Raw genomic sequence first — 21986 nt, 5'->3', positions numbered from 1 at the left:
AGTGGGAACATGTTTTTATGTGGTTTTTAGCTGGAAGTTGATATCTATTATTATTATCTTTGGAGGGAACATAACATGCTTTTTGTGATTTTCTGTCATTTATATTCATAATTTAAGTCTGCCAAGGGGCAGCTTCCTGAAGCTGGCCAATCAGAACAGAGTGGGCTCAGTGGGAGGGGGCCTCAAAGAGACAGGAGCTACAACGGCCTGTTTCACACAGAGGCTGAACTGAGGGGCTGCATAAAGGGCCAGTACAAGATAAATAAGTTTTTTAATATGTTATTTTTTGAGCTGTAAGTCATGAGAAAATATTCCAGTAGAGCCCCAGAATAAAAATATAGACCTGCAACTGTTCGTGTTATGTCCCCTTTAATTAAAGAAGCAAACCAGATATTACTTGTTGATCAACTGAGCTGTTCAACACCATGATCACCCTGTTATTATAGCTGCAACTATAATTTCTACAGGGAGATCATCATATCAAGTCTATAGACTTTTTTTTCTTGGGCCTCTTATAATTTGTTACTGAACTCCTACATATGACTAATGTAGGGGGGGGGGCTTGTGGTCGGCATGCTATGGCTTGGCAATATTGATAAAAATCTTATATCACAATACTTTTATTTTTTATTTTAAGAAATTGTAAATTTCATGGAAATTCAATAAAAACATGTTTCTAGACAAAAATGAGAATGTTTGCTTTTGACTAACTCTGTGAATTAAATCTGACAAATCAACAAAATAGCCCAACTCTACTGTGTGATACCATGGAGGCATTTTGCTTTCTTTTTTTTTCTTTCAAATAACTTAATCATGTTCATTGTTGCACTAATCAGCTGACACTGCAACAGCAGACATCCAACAAAGGCATATTTCCCAGAATCTCTTTAATTAAATACTTTGACTTTCTGCAGGGTGACACTTTATAAAGAAAAACATGCATTTTCAGAATATAACATGTGATTGCTAAGAGCTTAAGGTTACTACTTGATATGTTGTATAGTGTACAAAAAAAGATGATAAATTATAGTAGTTGTAATTTATTTAATCATATGTGATTAAAGAACAGTTTAAAAAACAAGTACTGTACCCAGCCCAAAATACCCGTTTGGTTAGTCCACAGATACCTTTGGAACTGAAATCTTGTATTTGAAGGTTTTCTCTCTTTTTTTAGACTTTTTAGGCATTACTGTGACTGAATTTCATCAACTCTGCACACTTTATGTGCATTGCAATGACAGAAGTGAAAAGGTTTTGGCTAACTTGAAGGATAAAAACTCATTTACAGCAACAAACAGTCCTGATTCTCTGCTCATATGAAAAAAAACAACAACTAAAAAGCTACAAGCAGAACAGACTAATATAAGCTACATGACATATTTCCATCCAGCCTGAAGGATACCTTCATATAACTGATTAGATGTATAGGTTAAAAGGTTATGGAGTGAGTTATCCTATGACCAGTTTCTGTAATATTACACTGTATAAAATATTGCTCAGTAGACCAAAGTGGACAAGATAAGACTTGTATCTGTACCAGTTTTGTTTGAGTATCTCTTGTAGTTTACGTTCAGATTTGCATTTATTCATGTGGGAAACACTTTTATCCAAAGTGAGGTACAAATGAGGTACATGGAAAAGTTCAACTCTACATGTTTTTCACAGTCTGTACAGTGAGAAAGTGAAAAACAGGAAACTGCTGCAGTGACTGAGTGACAGCTTAACAAGCTCTGCAAAACTTTGAGGCTGTTAACCAACAACTTTCAAACTTTTAACTGAAACACTTCAAAATATGAAGCTTAAATATGAGCTTGGCAATACCTTAATGCCAACTAAGGTGGTTTGTGCATCCAAATCAGAATCAGGGTCTGTTTTTTTTAGTCAAGTATGCAGCATACAAAGAATGGGTCTTGGTGTTTGCTCCCACAAACAAAACACAGAAGAATAAATAATAAAAATAGAGCAACAGTAAGGTAATAATGAAATAATGTAAATAATATTAAAAAATAATTTGAAATTTGAAATCTATTTACAGAATAGAATTATAATAGTGATGAAATGGGATATAAAACTTGAAATGAAATATAGACTGTGCTGTGGAGAAAGAAATGAAGTGAATGAAATATATGATAGTGACAAGTGCAAAAATGAAATGTGATGTGCTTTACAAAACCCTTTCTAATGAATCAGGAGTCAAACCTGTTATTGTTGTTAGTTTGGAGATGAGTGGATGAAGCCAGTGCAGCACTGCACCATCAGCAATGTGGCTTGGCAGCTTGCCACTTATTCCATATGTAGGAGATTATACAGATGGTTTTATGTTTGGCCACTAGATGGTAGCATGAAACATGAAATGACACAGTGGTTGCATGAGTTAGTGCTGAAACATCAATGTTGAGGTGCAGATGAAATGAAGATCAAGTAGGTAATTACCAAACACATTTAATGCCACTTTAAACTTAAGCAAACTACAAAATACTCTTAAACTTCACTGATATACTATATATGCTTAGGAGTATATTATTTGCAGAAAGAATATTCCTGTTGATGTCAGTTGTTTTCTGCTTTATTCTCTTTGTTTATTGTTACCAGACTGTGACTTAGAATGTAATGCTAATAAATGAGAATCACAAACCAGGGTTAAGTTCAGTCATAACATTTATATTGAAGACATTCTGTGTTAGTGTTGTTAGAAATGGAGATGTGTCAGCCTGCAGTTGTTTCTTCCAATTCCAACCAACACTTTACAATATGGTACACAAAATTTAGCAAAGTTACTAAGGAATGAATCAGGAACAATCTGGTAATTGAGGAATCATTAATAAGTACTTCTCTAATAACTGGGAATTGAGGACTATATAGTAGATAATAATGAGTTACTAAAGAACAGAGTGGAAGATATTAATGACTCATTAGATAATGATTAGTTAATATCTGTGAAGTGATCATCATAACCGCACAAAATACTAACAACTCATTCATTACGGCTTTACGGAGCTCTATAGAGAGTTTCAGCTCATTGTTTATTTGTCACCCTCTTGGTTCACTCTCAGCACTCTTATAGCTTAGTTTTCGGCCACAGCAGGCAGCTGTTATCAGAGGAAAGGCCCTTTAAACCCACTGTACACTACCTGCTCAGCACCAACAGACAGCTCGCTGTAGACAAGCTGGTGAACAAAGTGGAGCATTTAGCAGCCAAAGATCCAGATATTTCTCTCAAGAGTTGGTAGAGAGCAAAAACAGAGCTAAAAGAGAGTGAATATTGGACTTACATTCACCAGGTGAATGAGACTAACCTTTGTCCTAATGTTCATGCCTTTTTCAATGCTACTGCATGTTTTATAGCAAGAATGACAATAAAACAATCTTCAAAAAGTACAACTTCTCTCTTCTTTAGAAGTCTAAGTAGAGGAACCTCCTGTGTCTCATACTCACCACTCAATCAGGTTGAGATCCTGCAGCTTTCAAAAGTAAATTTTGTGTGTTTGTGTGAATTTAGTGATATAAAACAAAGAAAACAGAGATGCAAACAGTCATGAAAACCAACATGCAAGCAGTGACAGTTTACTGCTGTCCAACCAGTAAGTGTCTCCCTCTCTTCCCCTCTATACAAATTTGACATGTGAGAAATACAAGTATCTGTCTGTCTCATAAAATATACAGTATTTTGAATAATAAAACTGAGGGAAAGTAAGACACATAATATAGAAACATAGAAACAGGGACGAATGAGAATAAAGGTAGTGGCACTGATGAAAGTTGAGTTTTATATTTTCATTGGAAATATTCACATGAAGTTACTTTCATGACAAAGTTCAAACTCTCAAAGGAAGATAAAACCACAACCCTGTATGTGACATCTTTGATGATGTTACATATCCTGTGTCGTTTTGGCCAATCAGAGAGTGATGTGATCTGAGATCAGTTGATTATAAATGTGTTTCAGTGCTTTCACTCACCATATTTACTGTAGACTGCTTGGATACAAAGGACCAAACATCAACCTCTGTGTACGGAACTCATCCAGGTGTGGTCTTGCAGCTTTCGAGGTAAGTTTTGTGACATTATTTTTCACTTGTGTATGTAGAGATTGTAAAAATGACATTAGAACTGCAAACAGTCATGATAATGAGTATGCAAACTGTGACAAGCAGACAGCTTTGGACTGTAGGTGTACAGAATACTGTGGTTAAACCAACTGTGTTTTATTTCATTTGCATTTTATTCCTGTAAATGCAATTTTGATGTGTAAAAGTTGTGTAACAAAGACAAAACAAAGGGTGAGAAAATAGCTAAGAAGATAATAACATTCAAAACTTTACACTATTTTGAATTAAATAAAATGAGCTAAATAAAGAAGAATGAAGAAACAAATGTTCATTATTATATTTATGTATTTCTTGTATTTACTGTATGTTCTGAGCCAACATTGATCCACATAGAGGTATTTATAGTGATATTTGCAGTTTTGATGACAGCTGAGATATAAAAGAGTTTCCTCTGCTGTGACAATATGTTACTGATGAAAAGTCTAACAGAGGGATAGAGTTATACAACCCAAGATAGGTTAAAGTCAATTAATGATTCCATCCCAGAGGGAATAAGTGTTTCTCAGTTTTGTTTTGTTTTTCTGTTTTGTTTTGGTTGTTTGTTGTTTATCTTTTGGTGTTTGCTACATTTTATCCTTTATTGAGAGGAGACAGTAGAGTCAGACAGGAAATGAGGAGAGAGAGGGAGATGGGAATGACATGCAACTAAGGTCTGCTGCAATCATACGGGGAACAAATGTTCCGATTTCATGGTATGAGTCTTAACCAGTACGCTACAGGGATGCCCAGTATGTTAGTGTTGTGAAACATGTTGTATGTACCAGCCTGTAGTTGTTTCCTCTAATTTATTTTCACTCCAAAACATAGTCAGAGTGCACAATCTGTAAACAAAATATAAGATATGCAGATGATTCATAAAATGGTTTGTGACTGTCATTTTTACAGTGTATAAAACACTACATTTTATAAAGTCAAAGGTTAATCATTTAATTGGGAAAATAATCAGCAGCTTAATCTGTGATGAAAATAATTGTTAATTGCAGCCTTCAAGAAATATTATTAGGAGAAAATGTAATAAAGACACCTTTTTTGTGGCTATAATATACACTGTATTTGCGTGAACTTGCACCTCAAGACTTTAGTGATGTCACTTAACAATGTTATGTAGATATTAAAAAACTTCCATAACCTGATCTCTCATACAACAGGTTTCACTCTGAAGAAGAAGAAGATTTCTACATCAACAACACCTCACAGATGGAAAGCAATAATAACATCAATGTCACATCCCACTACGATGATCATATCTACACCTACTCTGATTATACCTATGCATTCTACAACCCCTATTATGATGAACCACATATGGATGTGATAACATGCGTAATCATTGGTATCAGCCTTCCTTTGATTCTAGTGGCCATCTACTCTCTTTATTCCCAGGTGAGTACTTTATGACTAAGATTTATTAATTTTAGGTCATGTGTCTGTCATACAGTCTGTCTGTAAAGAATCTTCATCCTGCTTAGGGGCTGGAAGGAAGTCTTGTAATGACCTACAAATTTAAGCTAATTGGACCTTAAACACATGCAGTTAACATGTGTAGCTTCATCCAAACTTCTCTTAAGGTGAAGTTAACAGCATCATTAACTTGTAGAGAAGAAATTGTCGTCAGGTTTATCAGAACAATTTGTACAGCATTATTTGAGCTCATCATTTTGGGTTTTAATTAAAACAATCAAGAAATATATGAAATATTGTACAGACATTAATGGTCTCCAGACGATGAAGCCCACTGACCTGGTTGATCCCCTGACTTTTCCTTTAGTGCCATCATCAGGTCAAAAAGTCCAATACTTTGGTTTATAACCAAATACCAGCTAAACTAATGGTAATGTGATCTGCCTCAGCTGTACTTTGTGTTTACTGCTAATCAACAGATTTTACATGACCCTGGACTCTCCCATAGAGACACTGGCCAATGCATGAATGAAACTTGCATTTTTTGCAATTTCTAAACGAAAACACCAGAAAATTGAACAAGAAACAATGTTTCCAGCTGCTTTTTTTATTTCTACCATTGATTTCTTGCAGGTGCAAAATAACAATGTTGCTCCAATCTACATCATCAACCTCCTCATCTCTGACATCATTCAGCTCTGCTGCATGATCGTCAAACTGGCAAAACCTATGGGCTGGAACATTTATGAAATCCCCTTTAATATTTACTACTATAGCGTGCTGGCCAGTGTTGGCTTCATGGTCTGTATCGCCCTGGAAAGGTAGCTATCTGTCTATTCTGTATGTTTTTAGCTACTTCCATGTGTATGACCATTATATTACCATATAAATCTGAATCTCCTTAAAGTCAGGAATATTCTGTATCTGATGATAGACTGTGTATCTTGTGTTTCAGGTATTTGCTCATCGCATGGCCACTGTGGTACCACGTCAGAAGAACCATCAAGAACTCTCTTGTAGTCTGTGTCGTGATCTGGATCCTTCCTCTTGTTCATGTCCTTGTTTTAATTTCTGCTCGTGATTATAGGGTCAAAATCACCATTTTCTCCATCTTCTTCCTCATTCCTTTCCCACTGCTCATATTCTTCCTGGGTGGAACCCTCAAATCGCTGTCTGCTGCCATCTCGGTCTCCTCTGATGAAAAACGACGAATTGTGGGAATGTTGGTCCTGGTGCTGCTCATCTACACGATGCTGTTTCTACCCAACATCATCTGGTTTCTGGTAGAATCCCCTTATAATTATACCTTCAAAAACCTTAGTTTCATGCTTCTTAGGTCCAGTCCTCTTGCAGACTTGATTCTGTATGTTTTCATGAGGAAAGGGGTCATAGACAAGCTTTTGGCCTCTCTGTGTTGTTGCAGAATGGACAGTGATGATAACAGCAGATCATCAGCATGAAAGACAACAACATGTACACAGTCAACTCCATGCAGGCAGAGAAAGAGGGAGAAAGAAAAGGGAGAAAACAGATGTTAACTGTAATGTGTCTGAATGTTAACTAAAATGCACTTAAACTAGCAAACAAGAAATAAATAAAGTGTTTGCTATGACAACAAAGACCATCAGAAGTAAATAAAAAAAATCATTGTTTTGATTATGTTGTGAGAGAAGTGGTTAGTGGGAACATGTTTTTATTTCTTTTTTAGCTGGAAGTTGATATCTATCATTATCATCCTTTGAAGCGGACATAACATGCTTTTTGTGTTTTTCTGTCATTTATATTCATAATTTAAATCTGCCAAGGGGCAGCTTCCTGGAGCTGGCCAATCAGAACAGAGTGGGCTCAGTGGGAGACAGGAGCTAAAATGGCCTGTTTCACACAGAGGCTGAACTGAGGGGCTGCATAAAGGGCCAGTATAAGATAAATAAGTTTTTTAATCAGTTATTTTTTGAAATGTAAGTCATGCGAAAATATTCCATTAGAGGCCCAGAATAAAAATATAGACCTGCAAAGTTCATGTTATGTCCCCTTACTTAAAGAAGCAAACCAGATATTACTTGTTGCTCAACTGAGCAACACCATGATTATTATAGCTGCCACTCCATCTTATTTCTACAGGGAGAGCATTACACACATTATAACTTGTTACTGATTTCCTACATATGACTAATGTATCTTTATTATTTGGGAGCTTGGGAAGGTGGAGGGGGGGGGGCCTTGAGTCATATATGATTTACTTTTTTTATTTAACATAAGTTATATTTTAGGGGGGGTTTGTGGTTGGCATGCCATGGCTTGGCAATATTGATAAAAATCTTATATCACAATACTCTTATAAGAAATTGTAAATTTCATGAAAATTCAATAAAAATATGTTTCTAGAAAAAAATGTTTACTTTTGACTAACTGCTAACTGCTGGTTGTTTCTTATATATATCATCATATAGCCCAACTCTACTGTTGTGTAATACCATGGAGGCATTTTGCCTTTTTTTTTTTCTTTCAAATAACTTAATCATGTTCAATTGTTGCACTAATCAGCTGACACTGCAACAGCAGAGATCCAACAAACACTTTATAACACCTTATAAGGAAAGAGATGCATTTTCAGAAGATAACGTGTGATTGCTAAGAGCTTAAGGTTACTACTTGATATGTTGTTTAGTGTACAAAAAAAGATGATAAATTATAGTAGTTGTAATTTATTTAATCATATGTGATTAAAGAACAGTTAAAAAAAACAAGTATTGAGTCATTTCAACTGCATTCAGAGCACACATCTGTCATTTTACTCTCCCCAGCCCAAAATACCTGTTTGGTTAGTCCACAGATACCTTTGGAACTGAAATCTTGTATTTGAAGGTTTTCTCTCTGACTTTTTAGGCATTACTGTGACTGAATTTCATCAACTCTGCACACTTTATGTGTATTGCATTGTAAGAACTGAAAAGGTTTTGGTTAACCTGGAGGATAAAAACTCATTTACAGAAACAAACAGTCCTGATTCTCTGCTCATATGAAAAAAAAAAAACAACAACTAAAAAGCCACAAGCAGAACAGACTAATATGAGCTACATGACATATTTCCATCCAGCCTGAAGGATACCTTCATATAACTGATTAGATGTATAGGTTAAAAGCTTATGGAGTGAGTTATCCTATGACCAGCCTGTGCAATATTACACAGTATAAAATATTGCTCAAGTGGACGAGATAAGACTTGTATCTGTACCAGTTTTGTTTGAGTATCTCTTGTAGTTTACGTTCAGATTTGCATTTATTCATGTGGGAGACACTTTTATCCAAAGTGAGGTACAAATGAGGTACATGGAAAAGTTCAACCCTACATGTTTTTCACAGTCTGTACAGTGAGAAGGTGAAAAACAGGAAACTGCTGCAGTGACTGAGTGTCAGCTTAACAAGATCTGCAAAACTTTGAGGGTGTTAACCAACAGCTTTTACAGATATGGACATGATGAAACCAAATATCAGCCACATGTTTGTAACAGGAAATGCGTGTGATATCAAGTACAAGTTGTTATCTGTTCAGAATAAGATTTAGATTAACTGGCAGCTAATGTGCATCATTAAGAGAAAAATAAGTTAACAGCAATGTCCCGACATGAGTCCATATATCTAGAAAATACTGTCTGAGGTTTTTATTAAAAGTTGTTCTTTCTGTTATGTCCTCAACAGCCTCTTTGGTAACAGCTAAGGCTATTAAAAAGAGTTGGTTGTGATGTGATAATATGTTTATTGATGAAAGGTTTCCTACTAGCAACAGTATAGAGATGCTATGTCACCCATAAGTTATGATGAACAGCATCTGTGTTTATCAGTCCTTTATGAAACGTATAACATTTATTCTAAATAGTAATATATGAATAGTGTTAGTAAGACATGGTGAATGTGTCAGTACACATTCTACTCTACTCTTTTTAAACTTACATGTCAGGGTTTATTAATGATTGTTAATAACCTGTGTATCTTGAATGTCATTTTGTATCAGAACCAAAACATTTGTAACAGTTTTTAGCAGTTTCAGCTTGTTGTGTGTGACACTATTGCTACTGAGTAAAGTTAACATAATGTTGTATTGGTGCTATATTGAACCAAACTGGGTAAAATTTTGCCACAGTGATGTTTAGTGTGTAAAATCTGTCTTATAAAAGTTCTTAAGCAACATAGCTTAAGACAGGAGAAGGTGATATGATGAAAATGAACCTATAGAGTAGCTGATGGTGTTTTTTTCAATTATTTTATCATGCTGATGTTGATGTTTATACATATTAGCCATAGCTTATATTTTTAACAACTGATATCATAAGAAATATAAATTATAATAAATTACATACAAAAAGTCATTTGTCAAATTAAAAAAATTAAAATTAAAACATTTCATACTGTTTACAACCTAAACAGGATATAAAAACAACAATATAAGAAATATCAAATGTCACTTCTTCCTACCATCACCCAGCAGGTTTTCACTATCACACAAGAAACTATTATTGACTTAATTATTTATTATTGACCACATTGGAAAGAATTATTCTCTGTATTACCCAAATATGTTCTTTGGAGCCACGTTTCATATAGATGGTTACAAACTTTCTAAGAAAAAACTGTTTTCTTTTTTCTTTTTTCAAGGAATTTGAACATTATATTAGAAATATTGAATAATGTAGTAACCAGACACTAAATTGTCTGACAGTAACACTTCTGATTTCATTATTTTGTTTTATTAATTATCATTTTTTTGTATTACCCCCACATGTTCAAGTACTTGAAGTATTTGAAGTAAGCAAAAAAAAAGGGGAAGAGGTCAGATGTGCAATAAGTTTCCTTGAAACTGCTGTACAGGGGCTTTTAAGAAACAGATAACAATCTGCGGTCACTGATACATTTAAAACATCATAGTGGTGGAACAGCAGCACGTAACCAGGAAGCTTTGTGGTATTTTACTATTTAGCATAAATACAATTTTAAGCAGGAACTTCTTGAACATGTTTATATTTTCCTGTTAGTCCTGCTGTATTTCCCTACTTTAATTATTATTATTATTTGTAGTAGTAGTAGTAATGATAGCAGTAGTAGTACTCCTGCAGCTTTTCATTCTGTGTTCACAGTACTTTTATTTGTGAGTTTTCATGATCAGGTTTTGCATCCCTCCCCATGCCTCCATGTTTTCTCCAGTTCCATTTTGCGCATTGTCGGCATGTTTGTGTGAAACTTTGGGGAACATTGTAATAGTGGAAATAATATTTTTTGCAGGAGTAAAGATTAGTAGATGCTAACAAACCTGCTGCCTTTTGTTATTACAAACAACAGGTTGCACTGTGAAGAACGGCACCGTTCTACAGTGACTACATCTTTGACTACAATGACACCCTGTATGACTACATGTTTGAAGAGTTTGTCTTTCTACAAAATGATTTTCCAACATTCTTACACGTGATTACGTGGACTGTGATCTCAATAAGTTTTCCACTGACCTTACTGGCTATCTACGCACTGTATTCACTGGTACGTAAAGAATTATCAAGTTTTCCAGTATGTAGAGATACAATAGTCCTGAGAGGCATTTAACTAATTTAACTAATACATTTATAACAAATCAAATGATACATCTGAAGCTGAAAAAAATGACACTCCTAACATTCACATTCAATAATAAGCTGTTTATTCTAACTGAATTAACATCATTACATTCCCAAAATAACTTAACATGAGATATATACTGCTATACAGCTGGAGAACAGGAGATGTGTATCTGTGTCTGTGTGTGCATTTGTGTGTGTGTGTATCTGTCATAGGCTACTTTTGGGGACAAAATTCAGATTAAAAAACAGTTAATTTGGGACGGCTAGTCCAATTGGGGACAATAGCTGAGTTAAGGTTAAGGTTATGGTTAGGGTTAGGGTAAGTCTCCAGGAAATGAATGTAACTCTTTGTAATGTCCCAGAAAGTCATGTAGGTCAACATTTGTGTGTGTGTGTCTGTGTGTGTCTTTGTGTGTGAGAAATGCAGTGCAAGAAAGCCGCAGCCTATAAACTGCTATACAGATATATCCATGTATATCTGGGGGACAGCAGGCACGTGTGTGTGTGTGTGTGTGTGTGTGTGTGTGTGTGTGTGTGTGTGTGTGTGTGTGTGTGCGCGCGTCTATGGGGTGTGAGTGAAAGACAGAGTGGATTAATAGTATTTTATCAACTTTCTTAATTTACAAAATCACTTCAAATCAATCTTTAGCAGAGCTACAGAGGTGTCCCAACCTGTTAGGAGTTTCAGGAGACAGATATGTTTTATGAAATCTTGATGTGAATAAACGTACTGAAACTTTGATTACGCTATACAGATATTGTGAATGTGAGAACTGAGTAAAACATGAACACAATCATGTCCCCTTGGCTGGATAATGAAACTTAACTTCATTACAACAAGTCAAATATTTCTGTGAGGTCTACAATCTTATTATTTATTTAGGCTAGAGAGGCTATTCACACAGTGCATTTCCCAAAACTCTGTGACATTACAGAAATAATACTTTTTCCCCTCATGTAGGGGACTATGTTAACAGGAGGTGTAGTTAAATGGGAACTGTACAGTGAAAGAGAAGATGCTATACTGCAGTGACCATATGAGCCTGTGCAATATCTGCAAGATGCTGCAATATCATGGGAATTGTAAGATGATGTGGTTGAATGAGGCTGATTTCACAGATGAGTCAAATTAGGCCCAATTATTAGGCCTCTGTTGCAGCCAAGGACTCAGGCAGATGCAGGACTGTCACGCAACTAGCAATGTCTTTATTTTTGCTCTTAACAATGTAAACAAAGCAGCAGCATATGTTCACTCTCACAGTCTGGCAGTACACTTTCTCTGCTGCTAAAAACAAGTATCTTCCTCTCTCGACTGCAATGGACGACCACAACAAAACAGTTTTCTTCCTTTGCAACTCGCTTTTTATGACTCAACAGCACCACCTAGTGGCAGGAGCTAGACAGCACATCTACAAATAATACTGAATAAAATACAAACTCTCAAACACTGTATCCTGGAAAGACATTTTGAATTATCTACAGTTATCTGCAGTTGAAATTTAACTCATTAGATGAATTAAGTTCTGCAAATTAACCTGTTAAACTAAACTAAACTACAAAAGGAAATAAATTGGGGGTGTCTCTGATTTAACAGTAGGGAATCCCCCGATAACAAATATAAACAATCTTACTGATATCAATTGACCCCTCACACCTATACTATTTCAATTTACTAATTTACTACAGTTATGATTTTTATCCATGTGAGTATCATGTGAGTCTATATATCTATGTAAGAGAACTACAACATGCCATCATATTTATACTTTGTGGCTCTGAGTGTCGTAAAACAACAACGTCCCCCTCCTTACTGACAGTAATAGTAGGACACTTCATAAATGAGTCTCAGGTTTGAATCTGAGGTAGAGGTATTTACAGCACAATTCCTGGGAGTCATTCTGAGTAGTTTGATTAATACGGGCCCATATCTCACCTGCTCATGACATATTATTTGTTTGTTTATTTGGATCTCTTTTAGCTCAGTGCTAATCTTCTCAGAGTTACTGACTAACTTCTTTAGTGAAACAATGTTTGTTTGGATGTTGTAAACAGATTCACCAGTTGTTCTGCTGTTGTGGCCTATTTCTAACATTGTGACACTCACAAGAGGAAGATATTATATAAATACATCTCACTTGATTATTTAAATGTCACTGTTTTACCTGAAATTTATATTGATAAGGATATTGATTTGACACTGATGGTATCAATTTGATAAGTGACATATTCTTGTGATTATCATCTTGATCTGAATGTAAATGTTTTATCCACATACTTTAGTATCTGTTTCTGTTTCAAACTTTGAACCCTGTTGATAAGTTATGTGATTCATCCCTGTAATGCTGACTAAAAGTGGAACATAGGGACAAATTTCTTGGAAATTTTCAGAGTGATTTGCAGGTATTTAATGGTTAATTTTCAGTTCATTTTACAGAGAGGGTGTGTAAGTCATATGTGAATGCATTTTGTAAGCACAATGCATCTTTTTGCTCAAAATAAATGTGTGGACACACTGTGGATTTTGGCCTCCATCACTTACATTGAAAGCACATTTGAAGGGGATCTCTCAATCGCCAGTATGAATAGGATAAATGATTACAGCGAGGAAAACCTCTTTGACTGTTCATATGGACACCTGACTGTTGTTTTAAGACACACTTAAAAAATTGTGAACTGCTTTTTATGCTTAAACATAACCACACACAGGACTCAGTATGAGAACCTAGGTCCCATCCGTCCACCCCAACCTCCTCACTCTGACTTTACTGTGATTTACTGTATTAATGCATCGCTTCTTTCATTTGGAAAAACATTACCTTTGAATATAACCCAGTTTGACACCTCCACGTATCTCTTTCATTGCTGATGTTGTTTCACACCCAACTGTTTGTTAGCTAACTTTAGTTTTTCCATTTACATTCAGTATGTTTGTTATTTTTCTCTTGTCTTGTCACATTCACTGAGCCACTTTGGGACAGAGAGAAAGACAGCTTTAAAATGCAGCTTACATACAAGCTGTCTCTCATGTCTCTCTCTCAAGCTATGCTTATAAATATATATTATATATAAATATATATTATATTTTTATATGTGCTTATAAATATACACTATATATTTATGATATTCATCTGAGTGAGTACAGTTTGCATAATGAGTACTTTTACTTTGATGTTTTCTACATCTTACTTCTAATACTTATGTACTTTTACTTAAGTAAGATTTTGAATGCATACTTTTAAGGGAAGATTTTTTTCATCGTGGTATTGTTACTTTTACTTCAGTACTTCTCCCACCACTGGTGGTTTTAGGAAGAGTATTATGGTCTGTGACCACCAGAGGATGCTTTTGCCCCTTTCACAGCCCTGTCTTCCTGTGTATTGTAAGCAGTAAGCTGGCAGAAAAATGGTCGATGCGCCAGGCGGATGATTCAAAGGGGTTGTCCAAAGTGCATGCAATAAACCAGTCAGAGTGTTATCTCCCATTCCCTTTAGGAGCCAGGTGCACTTTCACCTTGGTGGATTGCTATTATGATGGTTCATTTACCAAGTAGTGAGAAGGAGCGTTTCTCTGCAGAGGAAATGGATCTGCTCGTGCACAAAGTGAAAGCGCATGATCCATAACGAGCACACTTGCCCTTGCTGCTCCTGAACCCTCCCGTGGCCCCAGACCACCAGTTTAAGATCCTGTTCATTAATTTGTTGCAAATTTTTTTTTTATTGTTTTTTGAAAAGGTTTATTTTTTTAATTACAGCTTTGGTTTATTTAAAATCGTTTTGTTCAGTCATGCCTAACGGCGAGTACCCTATTGTTTTTCGTGTGTTTGTTTGTTTGTCTGTTTGTTTGTTTGTTTGTTTGTTTGTTTCTTTCTTTCTTTCTTTCTTTCTTTCTTTCTTTCTTTCTTATACCCTAAATTCAACCCCCTAAACATGCTCAAAAACTCACCAAATTTAGCACACACATCAGGTCTGGTGAAAAATTTGATAAAATGTAAAAATTAACCCTTAAAGTGCCAAAATGTGCTCTCTAGCGCCACCTATGTAACAAAATGTAGGAATGTCGTAGAGAGATCAGACCAAAACTCAATTATTCGTCTCATCAAGACCTAGAAATCATATGCTGACACCCCTGACCTAAATCAGGAAGTCCACAATCAGCCTTTCAAAATAAGACTTTGCCCCAATTTTGGACACCGAACAAACGCTATCTCCTCTGGGGGCGTTAATGGTATCGGCTTCAAACTTTGATACATGATTTATGACACTGTGCTGAAAAAAAGTTGCTGAAAACTTTGTAATAACTCGAAAGGTTTGGATTTAATAAGCCCTGAAAGCTGCAGTGCCACATCACACCTTACAATGTAAACCAATGGGGAGGCAATCTATGGGCATGAACTATGTGTCAAACAGAGGCTTCTGACATCTAAACTATAAGTCTGACCACTTTCAAACCTGTATCAATGGAGTCACCACGAAATTTCCTATTGAAAAAGGTTCTTAATGTAAGATTTGGCCAAAGTAATGGGACTTATGAGTCTAAAACTATGTGGAAGCAGTAAATGTTCAAAAAGGTGTGGGCACTCTCCATTCAAATCAAACTTTGACCAGGTCATGTGGGTTAAAAGTCTTTCCTTTTCTAAAAATAGACTTGATGAAAATTAGGAAAATAATTTGTTTTACACACAAACTCATCAAGAGTTTTCAATTCACTAATTGAAATTCAAGTGAATGGGCCCAAAACTTGCTTAAAAATGTTGAAGCTATGACTGGTAAAACAATGTGCAGACTATTTTTTGCATTCAAAAACAAATTCTCTATGTTATTCATAAGGCATTATGTCATTATAGTCTATCAAAATTGTACTTAAAAATATTGGATTTTTCATACATTTAAAAGTGTGATTGTATATTTATACAAACCTTTTAGAGGAAAAGATGAACTCCTTTGACTTTAAAAGTCAAAACCACATACCTACAAAAGTGAAACCTATAGATAAGAGTGGGAAATACTCATTGAATATAACCTCATACTTCAACAGTGATGGAAGAAGTACTATTTTGCTTACCTACAGTACATAAATGAAGCAATAAAATTATTTAACAATAAAACACATACCTTAATTCAATATTTCACTGCATTTGTTAATGATACGCTTTAATCCATGGAGAGAGGACTGTTAAGGTTAACCTAAATGTCAAAAGTTCTTTTAAATAACAGTGTGAAATTATTGATGTATTACCATGAAAGCTTGTTTAAAGGTTGTAGCTGCTCAAAGTGAAGATTAGACCTTTACTGTTACAGCAATGAGTCTTATTGTTGCTGTTGAGTGAAAACCTCACATGTCCAACTTTGGAGATCACCCTTATTTTTTTCCATTGTCACATTTCACTTTTGGGGGAACTCAAAATTCATAGTTGAAATGGTGCAATTTTATTACATCATCAACAGCTGGTGTGACAGTAGTTCTTAACAGAGAACTCAAGCCCATATGTACATTGAAATAGTTATAGGTCTCTATAATTGTTCCTCCTGTTCACACTTGGCCTGAAATACTGCCAGACTTAAATGTAATTTATGGAAGTCAAATACTCTGTTTTGGGGGAAAAATGCATTGTAATAGATAATAGAAGAAAATGTATACAATACAAGTTACCCTTCCATTATGTTTTAGACATGGACTTTCAGAACTGTATATCCATTTTGTGGTTGGTGGAGAGAAGCTGTGTTGCCTCACTCTGAAAACTGAATATGTGACCTTTTTACCAGTAATCCACGCAGGACTCATTCTTCTGAAACAAGCTTTAATTTCCTCTTTGGTTTAGTGAGAGGAAGTCACATTTCACAACACACCCTGCAAAGCTCTGAGAGACTCAGGCACAAAGAGGAAATCTATAGAGAAACAGAAGAAGCAAAGCAATCATTTTTATAGATATTATTAATGTATTTGTTTGAAGATTTCTTCACCCTGTAATTTTCCACAACGTGAAGGCTTGCTGTATGTTTGATTTGTATAGTCTTAATAAGTACAAGCTCCTCCCTACATGTTACATCCTGTGCTGTTTCTGTGTTATGGGTGTATAAATAGGTAGTGGTCTGTCTGCACTAAGATGATGAGTAAAGCTTTAGCTCAGTAGTCAGCGCAGTCGTCTATGACCTGGGAGATTCCAGCTCAAGACCCGGTGTGAAGACTTCCTTCGTAAGTTAGTTTATTCATGAAGACTTATTGTAACACTTTAATTTTCTAAAATTAAAAGCGTAATAGAAACAAAAACAGGAAGTCTCTTTCCACTTTTATTCGAATACAGATACAAATTCAAATTCTGAGTCTACAGTTAAGCAGCTCTGTGGGGCTGCACTTTACAACACTAAGTGAGAAGTAAGGTATCTGGTGTGAATTCAGTTGAAATTTACAACATCTTAAAATGTAATGCTGGTATTTTTTTAATTACCAAAGAGATTATAGACCAAAAATATTTTTTGTGCACTTACCAACTGATTAAAAATGAAAATACACAGAGTTGCCAGTTTACTTTTACTATGGCCCGATTAGTCTGCAATTAGTACAGATCAATTTTATATGAATGAATGAATGAAATTAATGAAATTTTTATTATTGTGTCATGCATACAACTGTATGCCCAGCCTGCATGGGCCTACAAGACACCATGAATTCCAACAAGCCAATACAACATATTTATTATAAAAAGAAGAAACCATCATTAAATAGTACCGACCTTCTAATTACAGGCTGGTTTCTTTCTAAATCCATTCTGCTCATCGACAAGATACTGTCCCATTTCTAAATGTTGTGTGAGCCTGTTGTTCAGTAAATTAGAATACATTTTGTAAACTGTACTAAGGAGGCTAATGTCCCTATAATTAAGGGATATCCTGGGGTCATTTTTCAATGACATTGGAACAGGCTTAATAATGGACTTGTACGATACTTTCGGGATTATACCATGTTCAAAGCATGTCTTGAAAATATAAAAGAGGATCTCTAAGAGATACCCTTCCATTATATTTTAGACATGGACTTCAGAACTGTTTATTGGTTTTGTGGTTGGTGGAGAGAAGCTGTGGCGTTTCACTCTGAAAACTGAATATGTGACAATAAATGCACATTATAATTCCACCATGCACGTATTGTCACGTACTTACCACTAGTTCTTCTCAAACAAGCTCTCATTTCCACTGTGGTTTAGTCACACAGGAAGTCACACTTAATAACACGTTCTGCAAAGCTCTGAGACTCGGACACAAAGAAGAAATGTAGAGAAACAGAGGAAGCAAAGCAATAATCTTTATACACATTATTACTGTATTTATTTTCCACAAAGTGAAGACTTACTGTATCTTTGAATTGAATAATCTTAATAAGTACAAATCTTTCTTTTCAATTCTCAGACTGAATGTTTCATCCATTGATCTTACTTCTCTTATTACAGTCATGGAGAGGTAATTTCAATGAAACATACTGGAGTAACACATGGATGTGTGTAAATGTGCTGGAAAGAAAAAAAAAAAACCTTTTTATGTAAACACAATGAATGGGATAAGATTTTAAAAAATCACATGAATGTAATACTGACATCAAAACTAATACTAAATTATAAAAGATGATTAATAATTCAACAAGAAAGGTTGATTATTCTACAGTTAACAGCTTCACAACACCAAGTCAGGTTTCCAGTGTGAATTCGGTTGAAATTTACAACATTTTAAAAAGGTAATGCTGCTATTCTTTTAATTACCAAAGTGATTATAGATCGAAAATATTTTTTGTGCATTTACCAACTGATTAAAAATGAAAATACACAGAGTTGCCAGTTTACTGTAACAATGGCCAGATTAGCCCTGTAGGAGTGTTAAAGAACAAGCGGTTTTCCTCCTACATCCTGTTAGTTAGTACAGATAAATTTTATATGTTTGCTGTCATTGACTAATTGAATATTATACCGTTCAGTAGCTTTGACTTGTGTAATTTTAAAATATCACCTGAATAAGTGGTACATGAATGCACTTTTTTTCCAGAACTCCAGAACAGCTCAATAGAGATAAAACATTTAAAAATTAAAGGAAAAAATGTTCTATAGTGACAGGGTGAAAGAGTCCCTTCAAGTAACTGTAATGTTTGAAAAGTTGAAAATCTCAAACTCAGTCAATCTTACAGTCAGAACACACGAGAGAGACAAGAGTTCATTCCCATGCTCGGTTTTAGAATCTCATTTAGTTTCTCTCTCTGTTCATCTGCAGCTGCTGAGATAAAATGTCACTCTGGTTGTGGTTAGAAAAACAGGAAGGTCCAAGAGTGAGAAACAGCTTATTGAAACTCACTGACTTCACCTTGCAGTGAAAAACTTATAACTGTCTTCAGTGTCTGCAAATACAGTATATTGGCTGAAGACTTTTTAGGGACCGAGCCCAAAAGGCAGAGGACTACTGTAAAACAGTAGTCCTTGCCTAAGGGCGAGGACCCTATTGTTTTTTGTGTGTTTGTTTCTTTCTTTCTTTCTTTATTATTACGCCACTTACACCCTAAATTTTTCCCCCTAAACATGCTCAAAAACTCACCAAATTTGGCATGCACATCAGGTCTGGTGAAAAATTTGATAAAATTTTTTTTATTCCTGATTCAGTGATGACACATTTGTTAGCTTTCTTTTAACTTTCTTGGATTCACAGAAGTTCAGTGATTCATCTGACTGATGGAAAGTTTTTCAGAGCTTTGCTTTTCCATCACACAATTATTCATTAAGGCCTGAGCACCGAGTAGGTTGAAGGCTTCATTGTAATGCAAGAAATTACTGTTTGTCCAAACGAGTCACAATTTTTGAAACTTTGCACAGAAGTGGTGAACATTTATATGTGTTATGGGTCTTGGACATCGATGTGGCAAAATGGCTCGATAGTACCCCTTTCAAATTTCAAGGTTGAATCCCCCACATTTAGGTTTCACCTAGATGTACCACATTTGGTATCAAATGTATAATTTCCAGACATACAAAGAGCCTCTTGGTGCCATACCCTAAGCCCACAGGAAGTCAGCCGTTTTGAATCAACTTTGCATTTTTTTTTTTTTTTTTGCAAAATGGAGCCATTGACAGGCCCCAAAACATATTAGCTGCATTAAACAGGAAGTTGTTGTAATTTTGTTTTACATCGTCCCATCTGCCCCAAATTTCTCATGTTTGATAAGAGCCCTGAACACATCTACATGTCAATATTTATTAATAGTCATAGCGCCACCTACATCATCCAATTTACATGATATTTACATGGTGTGGTCAACACATGATATACAGCAACATGATGTATAATTAGTGGGTGTTCTCTAGTGCCACATAGTGGACACAGAAAGTGATAGTTATCTCTTATATGCAATGTCCAGTATTCATGAAAATGTATATCCATGCCAGTTGCCTTCTGGTAAATCTGTATCGTGTCGCTCTGCAATAACAGTAGTTTGACTGCAGTGCACCCTGAGGGCCCGATCATCGCTGCTTGCAGCTTTAATTTATTCCTGATTCAATGATGACATATTTGTTAGTTTTCTGAGTTCAGGATGATTCACCTGACTAATGGACAGTCTTTCAGAGCTTTGCTTTTCCATCACACCATTATTTATTAAGGCTTGAGCACAGCAGTGTGATGGCCCCATTGTAATACAAGGAATTTTTTTTTTTTTGCCCAAATGATTCACAATTTTTGGGGGGCTAAAGGTGCTCAAAACCTCCAAAACTTTGGACATGTGTCAGAAATGGTGAACATTTATATATTTTATGGATCTTGGACAGGAGTGTGACAAAATGGTTTGATAGCACCTCCTATGAAATTTCAAAGTTGAATCCCCTGCATTTTTTTTGCAAAGTGAAGCCATTGACAAGTGTTGTACACAGGCATGGCCAGCAAGCTCCATATTGACCCCAAAATGCAAGGCCATTTTGGAACAAAGTTTCTTTGATGTGCATGAAAGTCAGTGGGTTCATTGCTCTCATCATTCTTGACATAATACATATTTTCAATTTTTTTTTTGCCCAACAGGAAGCCAGCCATTATCATTTTACAAATACATGTTTGAGGCCTTTAGGATGTATAAAAACTAACAAAACCTTGCATATATGTTCAAACTAATAAATGCTTCAATTAGTATGAAAAACGGGCTTGGGCACTGAGGAGGGCGCCCCCTACAAAATGTCAAAGTTAAAGCCCCCACCTTTAAATTTGTTGTAAAAATGTACAAAATTTGGTAGGCAGATGTAACATATCCAGACTTTAAAAAAAGCCTATTGGAGCCATACTCTAAGTCCAACAGGAATTCAGCCTTTTTCAATCTATTGTGCATTTTGTTCGGAAACTGAGGCCATTGACAGGCATTGTATTTTAACGGACTCATCCTAGAAAGTTAACCGAGCGACTTCAAATTTGTTATATATAGAGCTTTGCGATGCTGAATTGCTAAGTTTTTTAGTTCTCATGGAATGCCCTTGGCGTGGCGTTCCGGACAATTTTGATGTTTGGGGCATTAAACAGTTATATATATATATAAAGTTATTGTAACTTGAATGTGCATTGTCCAATCTGTGCCAAATTTCTCATGCTTGATAAGAGTCCAGGCCTGAACACATCTACATGTCAATATTTCATCATGGTGACAACAGGAAGTCAGCCTGATTTGACAAACATTTGATTTACATGAAATTTACATGTCGAGGTATACACATGATATACAGCAACATGATGTATAATTAGTAAGTGTTCTCTGGTGCCACATAGTGGACAGGAAGTGATAGTTATCTCCTACATGCTATGGCCATTATTAATTAAAATGCATATCCATGTCAGGTGCCCTCTGATAAATGTATTGCTGTATG

At 35.5% G+C, this 21986-nt stretch overlaps 2 protein-coding genes across 2 annotated transcripts in view; both read left to right on the top strand.

The window, feature by feature from the left end:
• LOC122997251 (ovarian cancer G-protein coupled receptor 1-like) overlaps positions 1–21986 on the top strand; it is a 105386-nt gene that overhangs the window by 30486 nt on the left and 52914 nt on the right. The window lies entirely within an intron of this gene.
• On the top strand, positions 6297–6989 carry LOC122997253 (rhodopsin-like). Its single transcript, XM_044373294.1, has 2 exons — positions 6297–6331; positions 6598–6989. The coding sequence occupies exons 1-2, from the start codon at positions 6309–6311 to the stop codon at positions 6968–6970; spliced, it is 396 nt and encodes a 131-aa protein (XP_044229229.1). The 5' UTR covers positions 6297–6308; the 3' UTR covers positions 6971–6989.

Source organism: Thunnus albacares, chromosome 14 (genome assembly GCF_914725855.1).
Source record: "Thunnus albacares chromosome 14, fThuAlb1.1, whole genome shotgun sequence".
NCBI lineage: Eukaryota > Metazoa > Chordata > Actinopteri > Scombriformes > Scombridae > Thunnus > Thunnus albacares.
This window is presented reverse-complemented; position numbering and strand designations above follow the sequence as displayed.